Source organism: Rhipicephalus sanguineus, chromosome 9, assembly GCF_013339695.2.
Source record: "Rhipicephalus sanguineus isolate Rsan-2018 chromosome 9, BIME_Rsan_1.4, whole genome shotgun sequence".
Classification (NCBI taxonomy): domain Eukaryota; kingdom Metazoa; phylum Arthropoda; class Arachnida; order Ixodida; family Ixodidae; genus Rhipicephalus; species Rhipicephalus sanguineus.
In genome coordinates, this window is record NC_051184.2 from 134,709,793 (window position 1) to 134,732,043 (window position 22,251).

The window sequence follows — 22,251 nt, forward strand, 5'->3', positions numbered from 1 at the left end:
TAAAGCAAAGCTTTCCCCTACGGTGTTCCTCATAATCCACTGAGCAGTTTTGAGATGTTAAACACAATAATTTAGTTATAAATAATCTCTTGCGCGGTTACTTCGCTGTATCTGATGCCTACAACGTGTTTCTATACTTACTCCCCTCCTTTAGACTTGGTACACAAACTCTGATTGTCACTTCATAAATATCGAGCCGTAAAGATAAGCTAACTAGAATATGACAAACAAGAATCTCCACTGCTTCCATTAAGACGTACACCTCCAATAAAATGCGATACGCGTATGGTTCTTGATATTCGCCGTGGTAAACCGTACGTGCATGTTCGGCAACGCTAAAACACACTGGTAGCTCATGCGTAGTCTCACCTTTCAGCCCGGACATCATGCACTTTTACAGCGAAATCTGTTATGAGATCATTTCACCGGCCGTTTTTGGCGCCGTAGTTGTCCGCCGCCGCCGCCGCCGCCGCCGGTGTCCGTAACCAGTATCGCTCGAAATAAGAAAAAAAACTAAATAAGAAAAAAATTCCAGGATGCAACGAGGTTCGAACCTGGGCCCTCTGCGTGGGAGCCCAGTATTCAACCTCTGAGCCATGCCGGTGCTTGAAACTGCTTTGCAAAAAGGTCCTATACAGGCTTCATGTCGGGAAGGAACCACATTAGCATATGCAATATAGCGTGGTAGAAGAGTAAAATAAGCACCAAGTGTCGCACAATGCGAATTCTGTAAGCAGGCGTCACACAATGCGAATTGCGCAACGAGTAGGTTGTTGAATGCTTCCAACCCATTACAAATGACTCTGCCATAATTCTTCATCGTCATCAGGCACAGCATCAACAAAGTGCGCATAATGCCTTACATGGGTTTAGCCGGTACCAACGCTCTCCGTAGAATGACGAAAAATGGCACAGTGCCTGCTGCCCTACTTCTCAAAAATTACAGTGATTTATAGCGTAGTGGGTTCCTCGCAAGTGCACTTGTATTGGTTGCCAAGGAAGCCCATAAGCGCATGATCCACTTCCTCGGGGTCACAGTAAAATTACAATGATTTATAGCGTAGTGAGTTCCTCGCAAGTGCACTTGTATTGGTTGTCAAGGAAGCCCATAAGCGCATGATGCGGTCTCTGCTGCCGGCGGCTCGCGGGATCACAGTGCTCTTTTTTTTTTTTTTCCTCCCTTCTCCCTTCTACCTCTCTCCTTCCTCCCCCACCCCCCCAGCCCGTGCAGGGCCGTTGAGGTGTCCTCACTCGTAGAGACAGTTACAGCCTTGCACTTTTCTCTTCCTATCTTTATAAGAATCACTGTGATCCATTTCCTCGGGGTCTCAGTAAAGTTCTTCGCGCCCCCCCCCCCGTCTCTTTCCCACGTCAACGTATGTTATACAGCATGACGGGAGAGGGAAATAGCGACCGGGCGTCACCCAATGCAAATTACATAACTGGTGGACCGTTTAAAGATTCCAACCCGTTACAAAGGGCTGAGCCATAATTCTTCATCGTCATCAGTCGTCGCGTCAACAAAGTGCACATAATGCCTTACAGACTATGGGGGTTACTTTGTAACGAACAGATCCGCGCGTGCGAAAATGCCCCGTCTTTGGATCACACAGCGCACTAGAGGAGTGTAGTTACTCGCTACTAGGTGCTACGCAGCGTGTTTCCGTAGCCTAAACGGTACACAAGCGGAAGTTCCGGTTTTATATTAAAAAAACTGGTAAAAGGCGAACACGCTAACTGCTGCTACGTCTGAGTACAATAAAAGAAATCATTGCTTTTTGTACAACAAGAAAAGCCTTAAGATAAACTCCTGTTTATTAATGTTTCGGCTATAGCGTTTGGGTGGCCCTCTCGTGACGGCTGTCGGGGGATCCTTTTGTTGCCGTCAGCTAGGTACCTAGGTGACCTAGGGACGAAATCTCTCTTTAGTTTTTGGCGGTGCTTTTTGGAACGGTCGCTCCACCGGCTGATGCACGCTTGAACTACTTGAACGGGCTTGGGCTTTCGTCTCCTGTCTCTACACCGACGACGATGACCGCGAGTCGGGCAGCTTTCGTTTCGACAACGTAGTACGCGAACCGGTGCTCCGTAGCGACTTCGTCGTGGCTGCCTCGAACAACATCCATGACCTGGACGTCGAAGGCGAGGATGCTGCATTGCGCTGCCTTGCCACAATTGAGTAAGTAGTGGTCTCCATTATTGCGAGCTTTGTCTCTGTAAGCTAGAAATGCCGAGTCTATGGTGGGCTCGGTGGGCTCGGCAGCTGTTCTGCGAGAGTGACCACTAACCCTCTGCACTTCATCATGCAGGTTATTCGTCATGCCATCGCTCTGATGTTCTTTCCTGCGCTGTCTGGATCATCAACGTGCGCATCTCTGGTGCGCGCGCTACCGTCCCGTGGACCTGCACAGCTTTCGACACGTGGGACTTGGCTGGACAGTACTCAGGATTCAACGCTGCAAGCTATGCCACTATCTCAGTACTTGGTCCTCGGCACAGCTTGGAAGGCCTCACCGTCAACGACATCAATTGCTCCCCAAGCTATAAAGCCACCGCCCCCGTCGGCATCGCCTTGTGGGCTCGGCAGCTGTTCTGCGAGAGTGACCACTAACCCTCTGCACTTCATCATGCAGGTTGGTCCTTCATACAGCCTATACGCAAACAAGTCGAGCAATTACTTTTTACTCCAGCTGCCGAGCCCGCAGCGCCTGTTTGCTACTTGTTGTGAGTGTGGAGCTGTTGTGCGTTCCTTGCTGCTAGTCGCGGGTGATATCGAGTCGAACCCCGGGCCAGATAATGCGGCGATTCTTGCCGAGCTGCGTAAGCTAACTGCCGGTCAAGCAACTGTCATTACGGAAATTAAAGACATTAAGGCACAACTTGTTACCACGAATAGCACTATCGCCGAGCTTGCTAAGCGTGTGGCTTCTGTTGAAGCCAGTTGTGAACACATCGAGCACTTGCGGCAGCAGCTTGTAACCGTACAGACTGACAACGCCGGAACTGTGTATCGTGTTTCTAACTTAGAAAGCCGTTTTGATGACGCCGAAAATCGGTCCCGTCGTAACAACCTGATATTTTATGGTATTCCCGATTCTTCATCTGAATCGCGTGCGCACCCCGAAGAAGCGATCATTCAACTTTGTTCCGAGCACCTAAATTTAACAGTCGACACAAAAGAAATAGAGAGAGCGCATCGCCTGGGTCGCCATAACTCTGGCCGTAATCGTCCCATCATTGTCAGATTTTGTGCCTTTAAGACAAAAGAGGCGATCCTTACTAACGCTCGTAAGTTGAAAGGTACCACATACAGCATTGGGGAGGATTTTTCCCAGCGGGTACAAAACGCACGTAAACACCTTGTCGCCTTTGCTAAAGTCAAGTCCGTGCCTTACTCACTTCGATACAAAACGCTACACATCGGCCCACGTCGCTTCTTCTTTGATGAAGCTTCACAAAGCGTGCAAGAACAACTATAGCTATCTCGTCACGCCCGTCAACCGCGCAGCCATCCCACTCGCCTGCCCCGTGCCACCGTTTCAATCTCTGTTATCTTCACTAACATTCGCAGCTTCCTTCCAAAACGTGAAGTAGTGTCGAATCTGGTGTCATCATCTGATAGTAATGTACTTGTACTAACCGAAACATGGCTTTCCAGTGACATCGCAGATGCTGAAATTTCGAACAACTTTCCCAACTTTGATATATTTCGAAAAGACAGGCACGGTGGTAGAGGGGGTGGGGTATTAATCGCCGTTCGTACTGAATTATCCTGTTGCCCTATCAATATATCAAGTGACCTCGAAATTCTGTGGCTAATCTCTCGTACGGAACCTTCATCTATTATTCTTGGCGTGTGCTACAGGCCCCCTACTCATCATCCCGATTTTCCCAGCAAACTTAACAATATTCTGAGTGACTTAGCCAAGAGGCACCCTAACGCATGCATCTTGCTTTTCGGTGACTTTAATTACCCCAATATTGATTGGTCTACTACGCAGTTAGCTACAGGGAACTCGGAAGCTGCTGAATTTCTGGACTTCTGCCTTAACCATAATCTGACCCAACTGATAAAAGAACCAACTCGTGTCACGCAAGATTGTGCCAACACGCTTGACCTTATTCTGACATCTCATCCCGAATACATGTCATCAATTAGTTACCTTAAAGAAATAAGCGACCATAAAGTAATTCATGCCACATTTTCCCTCAAACCACCTTTGCACCATTCACCAGCAAAAAAAATCCGCCTCTACAACAAAGGTAACTACTCGGCCATAAACGACGAACTGCATGAATTTTATCAGTCCTACGAGTCGACATTTGACAATCACTCTGTGCAACAAAACTGGTCATTATTTCAGGACAAGATTAATGTTTTAGCCGATAAATATATTCCACTCACCACTATTCCTTCCAGTCGTCATAAGCCGTGGTACACCAAAACCCTGAAAACACTTGAGAACAAAAAGAAGCGGCTCTTTCGTACTGCGAAGTTTAAACCAAATGCCGACTCGTGGGACAGATACTATCAAGCTGAACGCGCATATCTCGCAGCAGTTCGTCAACGTAAACATTCCTTTTTTCACTCGGACCTTCCCCGCATGATAACCGATAACCCCCGTAAATTCTGGCAGACACTTAACCCTCAGCCCAACCGCACTATCCGTATCTATACTGATCAGGGTGATATTCTTTCAGATTCTGAGTGCGCTAATACATTTAACGCCGCTTTTTCGTCCGTTTTCACAGCCGAACCAGACGCCCCTCTACCTGAGTGTTCTGCCCCTACCATGTCAATAATGCCGGCTATAAATTTCTCGGCTGAAGGCGTCGCATCATTGATTGAAAAACTAAAGGTATCGTCGTCCGCAGGTGTTGATGACATCACTTCTAAACTGTTAAAAAACACTAAGCATATTTCTGCCGCACTTTTAACCTTGTTGTTCTCGCAGTCTCTATCATCAGCCACTCTACCAAACGAATGGAAGGTGGGCAAGGTCGTTCCCGTCTACAAGTCAGGTAACAGAGTTTCACCATTAAACTACCGGCCCATCTCCATAACCAGCATACCGTGTAAAATCATGGAACATATCATTTACACTAATATCATGAACTTCCTCGATTCCAGCAGTTTTTTCCATTCATCGCAGCATGGTTTTCGCAAGGGTCTGTCCTGCGAAACACAGCTCGCTCTTTTTCTTCATGATCTGCATTTAAACATGGACTCTAACATACAGGTAGACGCAATATTCCTTGACTATGCTAAAGCCTTTGACAAGGTACCACATCAACGCCTGCTGTTAAAACTTTCCCATTTAGGCTTGCATCCAGATGTCATACAATGGGTTAAAGAAAGAATTCCTTACCAATCGGTCTCAGTGTGTGCGCATCAATAACACAGCTTCTAGCCCCGTCCCTGTATCCTCCGGCGTCCCCCAGGGCTCCGTTCTGGGTCCCCTATTGTTCCTGATATATATCAATGATCTACCTTTGGAAGTTACTTGCTCTATTCGTATGTTCGCAGACGATTGTGTTATTTACCAGTCAATAAGAAATACCTCCGACCAGGCCGAGCTGCAGAGCAGTTTAACTAAAATCCTCAATTGGTGCGATCGCTGGCTTATGGTCCTGAATCCCAGTAAATGTAAAGTAATGTCCGTCACCCGCTCGCGAAGCCCTCTCCTTTATCCGTACAAAATTGCTAGCACTCCTATTGAATCTGTTAGTACCTTCAAATATCTCGGTGTAACTATCTCCAAAGATCTCAATTGGTTTCCACATGTGTCTAACATCATCTCATCCAGTAACAGAACCCTAGGCTTTCTCAGACGTCATTTACGAAGCTCTCCTCCTCACGTTAAACTTATCGCCTACAAGTCTTTAATTCGTCCAAAACTTGAGTACGCTTCCGCAATCTGGAATCCTCATCAATCTTATCTCATTGACGCATTAGAAATGTTGCAGAACCGCGCCGTCAGGTTCATCCACTCATCATATTCGTATAACGTTAGTGTATCCTCGCTAAAGGCGGAAACCGGCCTGCCCGCCCTTTCCTGCCGCCGTCGCACTGCCAGCCTATCCCTGTTTCACAAAATGTACCACAGTCCACTCAATCAGCCACCTTACATCTCACCGCCTGCTCGCATATCCCTTCGTACAGGTCATTGCTTAAGTGTTGCTCGTCCTCAAACCCGTACTCTCACCTTCTCGTCTTCTTTTTTCCCACGCACCATTGTAGACTGGAACGGCCTTCCCCACGCCATCGTTGCCACCGCCAACCCAGATGCTTTCATTGATGCTGTAAAATTGCACTTCTCATCCTGAATGGTCATGTATCATGCACCCTTACTGTACACCCACCCCTTATGTAATGCCCCCACTCGGGGCCTTTAAGGAAATAAAGTGAAAGTGAAAGTGAAAGTCTATCAATTACATACCAGAAAGTGTGACAATATGCTGTCGTTCTTACGATGTGGATTCGGAGCGTGATAAACATTTCGAACTGGGGGACAAGAGGCTCACCAACGATCGCTGCGCGAGCAGGAAATGTTTGCTGCGCGAGTGAGTACCGATCGTGAGTTTTCATGCACTACAGTTCGACATGGTTAACTTGCACCAACTCGTCCAATTTTCCTCTTGGCCTAAGTGATTACCACTACGGATGTTGTCTGATCAACTGGTAGGAAATGCGCTCACTTTCGCTAATTCAAGGTAAATTCTTACATACCTTGCCCTGCGGTGATAAATCGTATAATTCTGTTGGGCGACGGGAGCATATGAAGACCTGGTATTTGTAAACAAGAAACAGCTAAAGAAGCGACTTAGCGTTTTATTCTAACGGTGCGGTGGGCGATGTTTAGTTGTCAACTTCGCGATTATTGGTACTGTCGTACAGTCTGAATCACGCTTGTCTGCAGTGCTCAAGCGGATGATTCGGCCGCCGTCTTTTTCACGGGTGCGCCGAGAGTGACGCCACAATGATACCACGGTCATACGGCAAGATGCAAGAATTGGAATGTATGTACCAGAGAGTTGGAAAAACACCAATATTTTACTGATACAAAAAAGGGAGACTTGAATAACTACAGACAGATCAACCTCAGCATTGTACAAAATATTCACTAAGATAATTTCGAATGGGATAAGAGCCACACTTGACTGTAAAGGTACCCTGAAACGGTTTTTGAAATTTTGTCGGCGTTCAGGTTACAGCATCATCAAATCATTCGCACCACGAATTAAACGACGCACCGTGTATCAAGGCAGCTACGGGCAATTATAGTTATACTCTTCTTCTTGCCACTGCTTTGCCTCCTCAACTCGTATAGTGCCATCGCTGGCAGCCGCAACGCACTCGACAGGTCGAGCTCCATTGAGTGCGCTGTTGGCAACAGAGACCAAGTGTGCGGAGTGGTTGAGATCTGCTCCACCACGTGCCAGCACACGACCAGCCGTCCTTATTTTATTCTCCTGTAGGGCGACAATCTGCAAAGGCATGCGGACAAACAAAAAGTATTTGAGAACGATCATCAATCAGTGTAGGTCCTGTAATTTTTCATGTCCCTGACGTCCCCTTTCTTATGAATCAAGATGATGTTGGCATTTTTCCAAGATTACTGTCCGTTGTCTACAAGCTATTTACAAAAGTAATTGCTAACAGAATTAATACGACATTAGAGTTCAATCAACCAAAGGACCAGGCAGGATTTTGTACAGGCTTCTCAACAACAGACCATATTCATACTATCAATCAGGGGATAGAGAAATGCGCGGAATACAACCAACCTCTATACACAGCCGTCATAGATTACGAGAAGGCATTTGATTCGGTGGAGACATCAGCAGTCATGCAGGCACTGCGGAATCAAAGCATCGACGAAGCCTATATAAACGTAATGGAAGAAATCTACAGCGGATCCACAGCCACTATAGTCCTCCATAAAGACAGCGACAGAATCCCAATAAAGAAGGGCGTACGGCAGGGAGACACGATCTCTCCAATGCTATTCACCGCGTGTTTACAGGAGGTTTTCAGGGCCCTAGATTGGGAAGAATTAGGGATAAGAGCTAATGGAGAGTATCTCAGTAACCTGCGATTCGCTCATGACATTGCATTGATGAGTAACGCGGGAGACGAATTACAGCTCACGACTACTGAACTGGATACGGAAAGTAGAAGAGTAGGTCTGAAAATTGATATGCATAAAACTAAAGTAATGTGGAACAATCTCGGCAGAGAACAGCGCTTTGCGATAGGTGGCGAGACACTGGAAGTTGTAAAGGAGTACGTCTACTTAGGACAGGTAGTCCTAAGTAGAATTGCTCGTCGAAACACGGAAGCTACTCAAGAGGAACACAAACATCGCTGCAATAGTAAACAATGTGACATGGCCTTTCATGCCAAAGATGATGTCTTACTATGGGCCCCTGTTCGAACATCGGGACTTTGCGAGAAATTTCTTCACCAGTACATTGGCCCATACACCGTTCTGCGACAAACTTCCCCAGTGAACTATCTCGTCACCCCACTTCAGTCCATCACTGACCACCGCTGTCGTAGCACGGAAATTGTTCACGTCCCCCACATCAAGCCTTTTATTACTCGTTCAGCCGATCTTTGAGCTGTGGCCAGGCTGGCCGCTTCGAAGAGGGGGGAAATTAGTTCTCACTTGTACATAGCCATCATCATCTCTATTCTTCTTTGTGTTTTGAGCTGAGGCGGACACTGCAGAATAAGCAGTTCTGTTGACGTCTGGTCTGGTCTTCCTGTGTTGTCCAGTTCATTTATTTTTAGCAGTGTTTAAAATACCGCTGGCGTAAGCAGCCAGAACCATCTAGAAAGCAGCCCCAGAACAAAGCAAGGGAGGTGAATGACGATAGCCCATGGCATGCGCCAGTGTGCGCTGTGACGTGTCTGTCATTGACATCGACTACACTCTAAGAGAAAATCAAGTATTTGGGGAGTATTTCCGTCACGCAACTATAATCGTCATCCACCTCGTGCTATCACCGCGGTCCCGGCACTTCCCGGTCACGAACGGCACGTGCGTTATCAGTGTGGCATAGCATTCTTAACAGGAGAGTGACGAAAGCCAGATTTTCAAGAAAGAAAACGTGAGCAAGCCAGATGACGATTATAGTTGTGTGGCAGAAATACTCCCCAAATACTCGATTTTTTCTTAGAGTGTATACTCGCAGAACAGGTGAACTGTCACAGTGAGCTTGAGCAGCCACTAAATGCATCGTACCAATGATGATGTCACAAGGTGTTGCTAACTCAGGCACTCGTGCTTAGTTTGAAACCATATTAAAATGTGTCCAAGGCTATGTCCAATACATGGTCAAAGGTACCTATGTATGTGCAAGAATGGGACCTTTAAGTGGCACAATCAATCAGTGCACAGATCTTGTTGGAAAAAAATGTATTTCCTTGCTTCAGCATTTTTCAAAACACAAAAGTGGCTGGCTGCCAACATCTGTAACCACACCGCTGTGGGGCATCCATTGTTCTCCTATTATGCTATACATATGCTATACATAAACCCTATTATGCTATACATATGGGCATTGTCACTGAACGGTCACATGAATAAAAATTAATGTTAAAAATTTGCTAAAAACTCCGGATAACAAGCTGCTGCCCAAAGTCAACATGCACTATATGCCCAGGCATACTGCTATTGTCAAAGTTGACGTAAAACATGGTTTTATTTCACAGCCTTGGGAAATAGTTTTAACGCAATAGTATTAAAGAGCTTGTATTGCAGAAATTCTGGCGTCAGCATCGTTGGTGGTGACCGAAAAATTAGCGTTGTCCGTGTGCGAAAATTCGAGATAGATGCAATTAAATAAATAATAAAAAAATCTTCGGTCCAAATGAGGATCGAACCCAGGCCTTCTGTGCGGCAAGCAGGTGTCCTATCACGGAGCCACGTCAGTGCTTGAAACTGCTTCGTAAAAAACGCTACAGAAATGTCAAGTAGTTGGAGTCTCCTTAACGCATGTAATATTGCGTGACAGAATCATAGAATCGCACCTGGTGTCAAAACATGAGGATGGTGCAATGGTGGTCTAAAACTTCCCACCCATTACAAAGTGTGCAGTTGGGCAGGTGTGTGTGGCACCTTACGCACACCTCCATATGTACACAGTGGGTACTTTGCTGATTTGCAAAAGGAAGAATTATGGCGTAGTGGGCACTTCGCAACTGTACTTGCAAAGTAGGCATTCTAGCATAGTTTGAAACAGCCAATGTTACCCGCACAGACAATCCTTTCCTTGCGGCACGGTTGAAGGCAATGCGCACGGGCCTCGATTACGCTATCGCGTTCTCTTGAAGGCATAACTCAAGCATCCTCCAAGTTTTTTAGAATGCTTCTTCTGATTATGGCTTTAAATTGTAAGTTCTTAATTGGTCTTGGGCACCTTGGTTCAGTAAGTATGCTCGGTCAATATGAATTTTAGAGCCTGGACATGCACTTTGAATGATGTCTTCAAATAAAAAAAAACAAAGCAAATTTTCTACATTGTAATCTTTATTGGCATTTCAGGAGCAACACAGTAGGATGACCAAAGGATGTACCACTTCACGACGGAAATTGTATGTTCAAGAATTGTTTCAAAATGTACAGCAAGGAAGATACTGGGATTCTTGTCGCACCATCAGCTGTTCAATATCTGCAAGCTGGAAAGGTGAACAGACACTTTCATGTAAAAATGACCATGCACGCGCTCTGGTGCAAGCTTGTTCAGCTGTGGTAGATAGAACAGTACACAACCTTACTCTTCATGTGCCAGCCACAGAAATGAGGACCATCATCAGATCCACCAGTGAAAGCAATTTTTCCAGCAGCCTGCATATCAACAGTCTCCTCATTTTACTCGATCATCATTGCTCATTCCGCTACTGTTTATGTGTGCGTTTACATGTTAGTCAATCATCACTGTCTAAACAGACCGCCGTAATACTATGGTGACTTAGCACTTAAAAAAAGAAAGAGTTCGGAGGAGAACAAGCTAGAGAAAGAGAAGCACTCTCATTGCTTGTTCCCCTCCCGATTCCTTTTTTTTTATTCTCTAAATCACGATTGTATTGTGGTTTGTTTAAGCAGTACAAAATGACTAGCCCACCAACAAGTGTCACTAAGTTATGTCATGCCCCTTGGTAGCTTGGAAGATAAGGTGTCATGCTGCTAAGCTTGACGTTGCAACAACACCCGTGCACTTCGATTTAGGTGCACGTTGACGAACCATGTGGTCCATGTGATACCATGTGGTCAAAATTAGTTTGGAGTTCCCAAATACGATGCACATGATGATCATCAGTTTTGGCGATTACACTTGAACCCCTTTGTAAAAGACACCACTGTGCCCAACATCAAAATAGGGGTTGATCAGAAAATGAGAACATTGTACCCTGCTTATAAGAGACACTTTATATGAGAAATAACAACTATTCCCAGGTGTGTGTTTCTTATAAAGGGGTTCAGCTGTATAAGGAATGCCCATCTATTCAAGTGTGTGATCACATGAGAGCAAGAACCCTCATACTGCACATGGCATGGATCATATGTGGCATTTTCTTTCTAAAAAAGGCAAGTCCACAGCAGAACTGAGAAAAATGCAGTTGTTTGCTACTGATTGTATGGTCGAGCCTACTCTTAACAATTTCCAGTCTGTGCATTAATGTCACCAAGTACTCCAAAGCTACATTGCAATTAACATCTAAATAGCCGGTATCCAGGAGTAGAAGTTGGATTTGGCTGTTATACATGCGTCAGCAGTAATTACAGATATGTCACACCAGGAGCATGACACTGCGCCTTCGGAAGTGTGTGGAATTTCTTTCTGAAGCTTCTTGTCGTGATTGCGAACATGTGAGCACATTAAAATCTTTTTTAAGCAAGTTGGGAAGTTGCTTTCCATGGAATGTTGCTTTTAAATGGTTTTTGTGTGGTACTGTTTCGATCGGTTCTAGAAATAAATCAATACCCAATTGCTTAATTTTGCTGTCTTGCATTTCAAATGTACCATCTTGGAGTGAAAGCACGATACCAAACCAACTAGGTCACACTAAAGCCCCTCCATCGCGTTTGCTGCTGTTTTTTTTAAATAGCACTATCCATTGTTTCGTTGCCGCCGCCCATTTCTGGTTTCGGAGCTCCCGGAAGGAAGTTATTGAGCCATTTCTTTCTGCTTTTTCCTTCCATCTTGTTTCTGCACGCGAATGTGCACACGCGAGAAAGCAAATACAATTTCCTTCTCAGTTTCGCAAGTGTTGTTTTGTGGTTCGTCTCAGAACTTTGTGCCGCCGAGTGAGTTTTTGCTCGGTGTTTCTGCGTTGCGAGGGCATGGGCGGGCATGGGGTGGGTGCACCAACCGGAAAAGCAGCAGAAACATAATTGCAGCACTTCGGCTTCCGCTGGGTGGGGTACCAATGTAAAGGGAGAGGGGGAGGATGAGTTGGCACTACATAACCTAGCCGGCGGAAAGCGCATGGAGGGCCTTTAGGTCACACCTGTAGATGCGAAACGATTGATAATTGTGACTGGATGTAATAATTGTTCTTTTTACATGTGAAATAGACAATTATCAGTAGGTGGCCTAGGCTTCTGATGACCAGTTAATTTCATTAGATAGGCTATTAGTGTTCTGCAGATGCTCACTGAATAGTATAAGGAGCTCCACACTGGAAGGTTATGAGGCTGGGTCCAGGAATTGATTCATTGACTAAGTCATTGAATAGTGGGAGTTGCGGACAGCCTTGACATAGGCTTGTGGAGACTTATTTCCAGGCCAAAAAAAAAAGAGAGAGAATGTGATGTGACTTAGGAACCTTATGTGCAAACATGTACCATCACTAGCCGACCTCGTGTTTCCACCATTCTTGCATCGCATGCGATTCCTACACAGCTACAAGAGCACACACCAGACCACAGCAATAGCAGAGAACACAACAATTTCATGCTAATCTACAGGGCAAATGTGTCAAATATTTATGCAGGACTTGCCACACAATTCAGCACAATCGCTAGCATTTTTCAACGTTTGAGAACGTACAGCACTATTCACGGATGCTCATGAACTTGAATGTTTTAAACAAGGCTACTTCTCCATGGAGTTGGCAACAATATTAAAGAAAGTTCCAATGCATGGAGACACATACCATGTCAAGTTATCATGCTAAGACAGTGGTTAGCCAGGTAAAAAGGACTGCCAGAAAGAAATTGATAATGCACATGGGTCAATTCGGCAATGTGAAAATATGGCCTGCTATGTTAACACTCATTTACACGTGCAACTAACAACGGTTGTGCGACCAAGTTAGTCGCAAACAAATGGCTGCTTTGGTCGCCAAGCGTCTGCTTTGACTCATTCGCTCGATGCTCAATTTTTCAGTGCAGTTGCAAACTTCTGAGCCGATCAAATGTGCAGGAACAGAATGTCAGCTTATTTTAATGGGCAATGGCAATGCAAGCAGACGTGAATTCTGTGTGGCAATAGGTATAAGTCGCACGCAGATGTAGACATTGATTACCTAGAGTCGTTTTTGGTCGCCATTTGCAAATTGTTGCGTGACTGGTGCTAGTTGCAGGTGTGAATGAGCCTTTACACATCAGTAGCCATGGGGAAGGCATTTGGGTACCCCTTTAATGTTGTACGAATAATATGATTAGTCCTTACCTAAACCTCCAACCTTTGTGCTTTTTTATTGCTTGCCTTGATGAATGCGGGACATGGTCTGCATTTAATGTATTAGGACACATGATGAACAGACGTGATTACATGGTGCAGCACACTTGTATAATAGATCCGAGACCCAAATCTAGGGTGATATTGTCAGATTCATGAGCAGCACTGCACTCTAGGAAGTTGTCGTGCACACAAGAACAAGTAGTCCTCGACATAGGTGCCTAGGCAATAATGCTAAAAATCTTCACTACAGCGTTGTACTTCAGTGGTCCCCAGCTCGTTGCAGTATGCAAGGGGGATACTAAAGAGACAAACAGTTTTTCTCATAGTAGTAAATTACTCTTTCACAATTCCAAAATGACCATGCTTCCCGCAAGAAGACGCTTTGTAAACAAGGAAATGTGAAAAGAGCAAATGAAGATGGCGACGCCACCTAGAAATTCCCGTACCATTCGGCTTGACTTGATAGATTTTGGCGGCGTCTACTAGGTCCTACGTGGTTTCTAATCAGTAAATATGAAGCACAGTGTCCTCTAAGAGGGACATAGATTTAATATACCAAGTTTCAGGAAATTTCGTTGTGCCAATGTCGCCAAAATATGAAAAATACAATTTGACGTCACATGCGGAGATTTCGGAACGAAATTTAAAAATGAAACTTTGACCTTTATTTTCTCCTCTCTTAATCAACCTATGATGGTTAAATTAACGACATTAGAGTCCTCAGAGTACAATTTATCAATATAAATAAACCGATTCACTGTTTCACTTTAGTGTCCCTTTAATGATGATTCTGCTGCCAGAGGAGCATTTGACACTATCTCATAGACAATTGCTATGCCTTTCTGAAAGAATGCGGCAACTTAGCGATCTGCTTGGCATCTGCAGTGATCTTTATAGGGTGACATAGACAGCCAGTACGGACCACTGCACAACATAGACCTATCTTGTAGCTTTTATACACCACTAGGATAAAGCAGGCACGATACGCGCATTCAGGTATTCCCGAGATTCACATCTACATGCGATTCTCGGGAAGATCTGAAACACATGCTTCATGATTGCCACTGCTACAGCTAGAGCAACTGAATCTAAGGAAGCACAGTGTTTGCAACATCGGCCAGGCTTCAAGCTGAGGCGATTCCTAGCCTGTGGCAAAGTACCACACATGTGCTATGCAATACGAAAACACTGCTGGTGTTCCTAAGGACGACAGGCCTCAACGAAGCATTAAGAATAACGCCTGTGTATAATAATAATTGGGGTGTTGAGCCCCAAAACCGCGATGTGTCAATCACCGAGAACATGACACAACACAACTGGATTTTGCTGCAGTCTGCGAAGCAATGGGCAGATCGCAATGACTTTAAATATGCATGGCACCACGATGGCAAATTTATATGCGGAAAGCTGACAGGGAACAGGCTCATGTTATCCAACGTGCAGAGGATTTGACGCGACTGGCCGTGTAACGACGCGACTAGCCGTGTAATGCTATAATTCCATTTGTACACTACCTAATCCACGATGGATTCCCCGTATGTTTCCCCTAATAACATTGGCAAACTTGTTACTAAATCTACATTATCAATGCTGCACATTAACATTCAATCGATCCGCGGTAAAGAAGATCTTTTAGAAATGTTTCTTTGCGAATTCAGTTTCAAATTTAATGCAATAATGTTGACCAAAACTTGGATGTTAGAGAATGATTCTTTCGCTCTTGAAAACTGTGATTCTTTTTATTTGCATCGCGTTGGTAAACGTGGTGGAGGTATATGTTTGCTGTTGCTAAAGCACATGCATTCGGATAGGATCGAACATTTATGCGCTGTTATACCTGATTATGAAGTTCTGTCTGTGCTTTCTGGAAAAATACTTTTCTTTGTTTGCCCCCGTGTGGTCGCATTGAAGATTTCTTTGCTTATATTGAAAGTGTTTTTTAATTTGCGTGTCAGTGCCAGTATACTATTTTCCTTGGTGGTGATCTGAATATTAATATTCTTGAGAATTCTCCAGGACGCACGCAGTTGTTGCTTCTGATTGAGTCTTATCTTCTCCGAAATGTTATCACTGTACCGACCCATGTTACCTCGTCGTCTGCAACTGCACTTGACTTGATAATCACTAATGAATCCACTGAATGTGTTTCTGCAAGGATTATTAACAGAGCACCTCCCCGTGTTTCTGTTGAGCAACGTCTCTTTGGTTTCTAACAAAATTACTTATGACCCATTATTTCGGACACAAAATATTAACGTCAGCTCATTAGAAGAATTTCGTTGCATGATATTAAATTTTGATTGGACGCCACTGTACAGCCACATGACTGCAGATGAGGCATTTAACTTTTTTTTAAAACACTTCACAATGTTTTACAGCAAGGCATTCCCATACAGGGTTACGAAAAAACCAAAGAAGGCCCGTAAGCCTTGGATGACGTCTCGCATCCTTAAAATGATTTCCAAGAAAAACAACTTATATCAGAAGTTTTTACACAGTTGCGAACACCCCGATTTCGTAGCTTTTAAAAAATTTCGCAATAATTTGAATGGCACATTAAGAAAATCTAAAAAAGGGTATCACATTCGCTTATTTTCAGGCATTAGTGATCAAAAGATTCTCTGGAATAGATTAAACATTTTGCTAAAATCGGAACGAACGTGCTCACCTGCTTCTTTTACAATTGATAGTATCAGCTATGTTGGGAAAGACCTAACCGACAAGTTCAATGACTACTTTGCATCCCTTGTTCAAAGTGAGCATGAAGTGATTACGTGAAAAACCGAGCACAGGACACCTTGGCACTTATCGAGTGCGATAGCGATGAAGCATCAGCCGCTTTCAGACGTATGAAAATCAGAAAATGCGCAGACGCTTTTGGTCTGACCTGTGTTACATGTCCTTGATGTCATTTGTCCCTTCCTAACTGATATTTATAACTTGTCCCTCAGCACTGGTACATTTCCATCAGAAATGAAAAAGGTGAAAGTGATTATTCTCCATAAGGGAGGTGCTAACGAAATCCTCGGTAATTATAGGCCCATATCCATTCTACCAATTTTTTCCAAGGGATTAGAGCGAGTTATTTATGTGTGTATTTCAAAATTTTTCTAAAAATATGGGCTAATAACCAGTACACAGTTTGGGTTCAGGGAAAGATCTATGGAATTTGCGTTGCTCAAACAAAAAGAACTTATTTTTCATAATATAGAAATGAAACTAATTACTTTAGGGATATTTATAGATTTTTCAAAAGCGTTCGATAGAATTAATCATAAAACCCTTCTTTTTAAAACTTCTAGCTTATGGTGTCCGAGGTATTTCTTTGGATTTAATATCGAGGTATTTGCGTAATCGTACTCAGTATGTGCCTATCGACAACCACCACTTGTCCTGTAATAAAGTAGAACATGGTGTTCCTCAGGGTAGCCTGCTTGGTCCTTTGCTGTTCATTATTTATACTAATGATTTGATAGAAATAGACACTAGTGTCCAATATATTATGTACGCAGATGGACACGAGCTTATTTTTATCGGGTTCAAATGCAGATGATTTAGTAAATAGGGCCAATATCGTCCTAAATAAGTTACATACTTGGTCTTTTAAAAATTACCTTCTTATTAACTCCAGTAAAACTAAAGCAACATTTTTCAGAGCAAAAAATCAAGCTATTTCTGTCAGAGCCACACTTACCTTAGGAGGGAATGCCATAGAAATTACTAACACAGAATGCTTGGAGTCTACTTTAATGAATTCATGCTATGGGATAGTCACAAAGAACATCTTCAAAGTAAGCTTGCACGTGTAGTTGGCGTTTTGAAAAAATTCCAGCATCTATTGCCAGAAAAAGGCAAAGCTTACGTTGTACCGAGCCCTGTTTGAATCACAGTTAAAATACTGCATATTGGTATGGGGAAGTTCAACAAAAACAAATATTAGTAAACTAATTTCAATGCAGAAATGTGCGCTTAGAGCGATTGCTGACGTGCCTTACAGAATGCACTCTGAACCACTGTTTACCACCTATCATATCATGCACTTAAAGGGGTACTGACACGAATATTTTCAGTTGTCGTTTTTTTGGCGTCAAATGAAGGGTCAAGCCCTCAAGAGCCTAGAAAAGGTGGTGCTAAGCGCGAGTGCGCCCTGAAAAAGTAATTACAGTATGTTTTTAAAAGCTAGTTTCAGTTCGTACTGTACCCTGACGTCACAACACAGTATGAGCTTCTTGTCACATGCTTGCACAATATATAGTGACATTTCCACGGTCGCTACGCACCATGGCTCCATTGGTGACGCACAAGCGGCCATCTTGGAAATTTTGGTACCTAACGTCATCACAACTAGCCAGACTGCTGCGTGAAGTCACCGGAATTTGTACTGCAGCCTGATGTCAAGCTAATGTCGATGTCAGTAGGTGTGCCATGGAAAAATTAACTTTAATATCAAATTAAAATACCTTATCGGCATTTGCTGAGCTTCACACTTGCTCAGAGCCATCTATGCATACAGGAGATTTGTATAGCAGAGTAAATTCGCCTTCGAAAAAAGGTGTCAGTACCCCTTTAACCAACATGTACTATTGCGCGGCAGAGTGCTCTGCAAGCTTGTACAGCGGCGCCGATCACAGTGTACTTTCGAGTAATCGGGAGAGAGTTTGGCTGCTCGTGCGAGCACGCATCGCCCCCACCCTTGCTTGCTTTCACCCTCAAAGTTATCATTTTCGAAGGTGATATCACCTCAGGGCAAAACGAGGGCGAGGGTGAAAGCAAGTGGAGGGGATGCACGCTCGCCGGGACAGCCAAACTCTCTCCTGATAACTCGAACATATGCCATAATCGGCGCCACTGTACAACATTGCAGAGCATTCGGCCATGTGCTCGCGTGATGTAGCTCATACTGAGTGCAGTAGTACCATCATCGTCTTTTACAGCTCTACAAATCACAGATTGAACACGGCATATTGTTCTTATGTGAAGTCGCTAACCTCCACACCAACATTCTTTACTACCTTACAAGGCACCACGAGTACTGGTCTGTGCCTCACCCATGTACTAACTACGGCTTTCAAGCCCTGCCTTCTTTGCTTAACAAGTTTGGATTTTCTCAAACCTCGATACGCGAACATTCCTTTAACTCTCTTCGAAACTTATTCCGTTAATGTGTGCATTTACCCACCACCTTAATTATATTTTGTGTACGCAACTTTATTTGAATATATCTGGAGATATAATGTATTTGTAGTATTACGCATTTTATTGTGCACCGTGTTTTTTCTGCTATAACATTAGCCTGTGCTATTTCTGTTTTCGTGCATACCGCAGTACCGATGTTTACGGGGGAAAGCGAACGTCAAGCCGCGACTGTGCGGCTTCCTTTCCCTCCTCCTCAGTCATGTATTTTTTTGTATGCATGTCTGAAATAAAGACTCTGACTGTGATTATGAGGGCTCCGGAGATGTTGATCATCTGGTGTTCTTTAACGTGCGTCCTGCCACGGTAGCCTAGTGGTTATGGTGTTCGACTGCGGACCTGAGGGTCGCAGGATGGAATCCTGGTTGCGGCGGCCACATTTCGATGAAGGCGAAATGCTAGAGGCCTGTGTACTTAGATTAGGTGCACGTTAAAGAACATCAGGTGGTCAAAATTTCTGGATCTCTTAATTACAACGTCCCTTATAATCATATTGTGGTTTTGGGACGTAAAACCCCAACAATTATTATAGTGTTGTTTAATGTGCACCTAAATCTAAGTACACAGGTCTCTCACATTTTTTATTCATCAAAATGTGGCCGTCACGGCCAATTCGACCCTGCAACCTCTGAGTCCGCTGTTGAGCACCATGACCACTAGACTATCATGATAGGTTGTATACATAACTGCACATTTGTGCATATGTTGATCAATGTATATACCATGGTAATCACCCAGTACCTTCAGTGCCAGGCCAATAAACCAGGCTAACATCTCCAAGACCATAGAAAATCCCTATTTTTCTATATAACTTATAAAAGAAATAATAGAACAGGTAGACGGTTCTGCACAAATGCATTTTTGCCTGGTCCTTGTGATTACAGGTTGTCTAAAGGCTCTAAATATTCGCTTGGCGGACAATTTCATTCGTGAAAACAATCTGATTTGGTTTCCATTGTGGTGTCACTGTGAATAAATGAGTAAAGGCCACCCTATTTTGCGGCGTTTTTAGTTGTGCACGCGTACGTGCTAATTTATGCACCGGTAAAAATAAAGCAAATTAAATGTACGTCTGTGTTTTTCAAACCACCGCGTTCATGTCCGCTCGAGATCGCCGGCTACAGCTGCTGTCCGCATGGTCGTAACTGCGCACTTGTGCTGAGTAAACAGAAGTTGGTCTCTGTCATGGGTGCACCGAGAAGAATACAGCAATGGTTGACGCCAGTACAGTAGCGACAGCAGCCGGTGGGACGCCGAGAGGTCTCTGCAGTGGCACGATTCTCAATGGCTTCTTGCGGTGCAGAACACATGTCAACGCCATTTTTAGGCAGTTTATGCTATCACGGGCCCATCTGATGGCGGGTCATTAAGCCAGAAGCTGTGCTCTTCCTGCACGAACCAAGCAATATGCTATGCGCTGTGCAACTGACGATGAGGACAAACGAATGCGATCAGAATCCAGCGAAAAGTGAACATAGAGAAACGAACGACAGGAAGCTGCGCTAGTTCGTATGAATCGATCGCGAAATGCGGAAATTCGTCGAACGAGAACAGTAAAGACGACGCGTCGTCTGGTTCTCTCAGGTCCGTGTTTGCGCAGCTCACGTGCCATTTTTACATGCGAGGACAGCGGTAGCCGTGAAAGCAAAACATATTCGCCTTTCTACGCGGGCCGCGTAAGACCGTGCAGGATGCTGTGGCGTTTTGCTTACCTTTGATGACCAGTAGGCAAATTGTCGTAGACCAAATATCGATGCTTGACTTTCCGGATGATGCTAAATATCATCACCACCCATATATATCCATATATTTTTCACAATGTCATGAACAACAGCGTCAAGCTTGGAAGTTGAAAGCATGCGGAGTTCAAAAATGTAAACAGGAAGCCGCCATGCACTTGCCGCAGGAAGCAGGTGGCGCTACGCACAGAAAACCGAAACCGAAATCGAGATTTTTGAACGCTTTTGATCGGTTCGTTAGCGGAGGCCAACCATAAATTCCTAAAAAAGAGGACTTTTTCTCCATGGGGACAAAATTATTACTGTGTAAAATGCTCCTTGGCCATTTGGCTGAAATCAAGGTGTGGAACAGAGAGAACTTGGTCTAACTTTTTCACCCTTGCTCAGACCTCGAAATATTTTGATCTGCAGAAACCGGCCGTTGAAAAAGAGGGAAAATGTCGTTGAAATTTGCGACGTCATGCTCAATGGCAGTTGGCATTTCGGCGCGAAGTTCAAAAATTCGATCTCGAACCTCTTTTTTTTTCATTAATCCACTTGTCGCCGCAAAAGCAAAAATAAAAAAATACGACTCACTAAAAAATCCTTTTACGCGCTTGTGAAAGATTATGACAATAAAAACATTACGAGCTACCACGCTACAAAAATAGGCATAACTTACTGTAAACCACAAATATTGGCCCTCAATGTCACGACCGTACCCAGGATTTTTTTTTTTTGGGGCGGGGGGGTGTTTGTGTGTAGAACGGCGAACTTTAGCAAGTGGTGGTACCCCTCAACACCCCCTTAGTTACAGCCCTGCTCAATGTATTATGGAGAACACAAACACAATGCTGGTGTTAAGTGATCAACTGGTTACTTTAAATAAATTAAATTAGATTTTAAATTAGTAGTTGCACTGCGCGAAAGCAAAATTATATCACAGAGACATAATGTTTCACTTATGAAGAGTGCTTTATTTTTTACAATAAACATAGTTTACACAATTTAACTAAAATTGTTCGAAGGAACAACGCCCAGCCTTCAAGGACGCTTACACAAGAGAACGTAATTGCACACAACCTGGGCGGCTTCGTATATGCACGTCTATGTGCTTCACTAAGCATTGTTCTATGTTCCCAGCGTGCGTGTTCTTGCAATTCCTTCTTGTGTACGCATCCTTCAAGGCTGGATGTCGACGTTATTTTCAAGAGACATAATAATGTAAATGCACTCATACATAAGAGAATATCATTTGACACCTGAAGAACTAAATAAAGCATGACAAGATCGTTAGTGCTTGTATGATTATACAGTGACAAAGTAACATTACTGAAATCATGTCCCTCCAAGAAAGACCAGCACATACATCATAAAAACGGTAATCTTTCTATGAAAAAAAAAAAAATCGCAGCTTGCACAAAGTCGCGCAAGGCTGGGTTACAGCAGAGCTGGTGGGCACCTGCTGGTCCTGGCTTGGCTAGGCTTTTACCCTTTCACCTCTCTCTTTCCCACCCCTTGCCATACTATATTGTACATCACTATGCTTGCTCTCCTTTTCCTTTTTGTCTGTTTATTTTTATGTATTTCTTTCTTTCTCTAGTTCTCACATCCTCTTTCTTTCTATCTCCTTCTCACTCTA

At 44.0% G+C, this 22,251-nt stretch overlaps 1 protein-coding gene and 1 long non-coding RNA gene across 4 annotated transcripts; one reads left to right on the plus strand and one right to left on the minus strand.

Moving 5' to 3' along the window:
- The first annotated feature begins 2,270 nt into the window (after window positions 1–2,270).
- LOC119406100 (uncharacterized) lies at window positions 2,271–6,327 on the plus strand. The gene is made up of 3 exons (XM_049419526.1): window positions 2,271–2,633; window positions 4,956–5,022; window positions 6,242–6,327. Exons 1-3 carry the CDS (start codon window positions 2,304–2,306, stop codon window positions 6,325–6,327), a joined length of 483 nt encoding a protein of 160 aa, XP_049275483.1. The 5' UTR covers window positions 2,271–2,303.
- Window positions 6,328–10,510: 4,183 nt separating this feature from the next.
- LOC119406101 (uncharacterized) lies at window positions 10,511–20,779 on the minus strand. 3 transcript variants are annotated; one of them, XR_005186532.2, is made up of 4 exons: window positions 20,604–20,779; window positions 17,393–17,573; window positions 10,787–10,856; window positions 10,511–10,687 (listed from the first exon to the last, which is right to left on the minus strand). It is a non-coding gene; the product is annotated as an uncharacterized LOC119406101 (long non-coding RNA). The 3 variants fall into 3 exon arrangements; XR_007417577.1 differs by having other exon boundaries at window positions 10,782–10,856; XR_007417576.1 differs by lacking the exon at window positions 10,787–10,856.
- Between the last annotated feature and the right edge of the window lie 1,472 nt (window positions 20,780–22,251).

Bases quoted from the DNA above. Each gene is read 5' to 3' on its own strand.
- LOC119406100 (XM_049419526.1), top strand. From the start codon at position 2,304: ATGCAGGTTATTCGTCATGCCATCGCTCTGATGTTCTTTCCTGCGCTG. The intron at 2,634-4,955 runs GTTGGTCCTTCA...TTGTTCTCGCAG, and splicing joins CTCTGCACTTCATCATGCAG to TCTCTATCATCAGCCACTCT. The intron at 5,023-6,241 runs GTAACAGAGTTT...GCACCATTGTAG, and splicing joins CGTTCCCGTCTACAAGTCAG to ACTGGAACGGCCTTCCCCAC.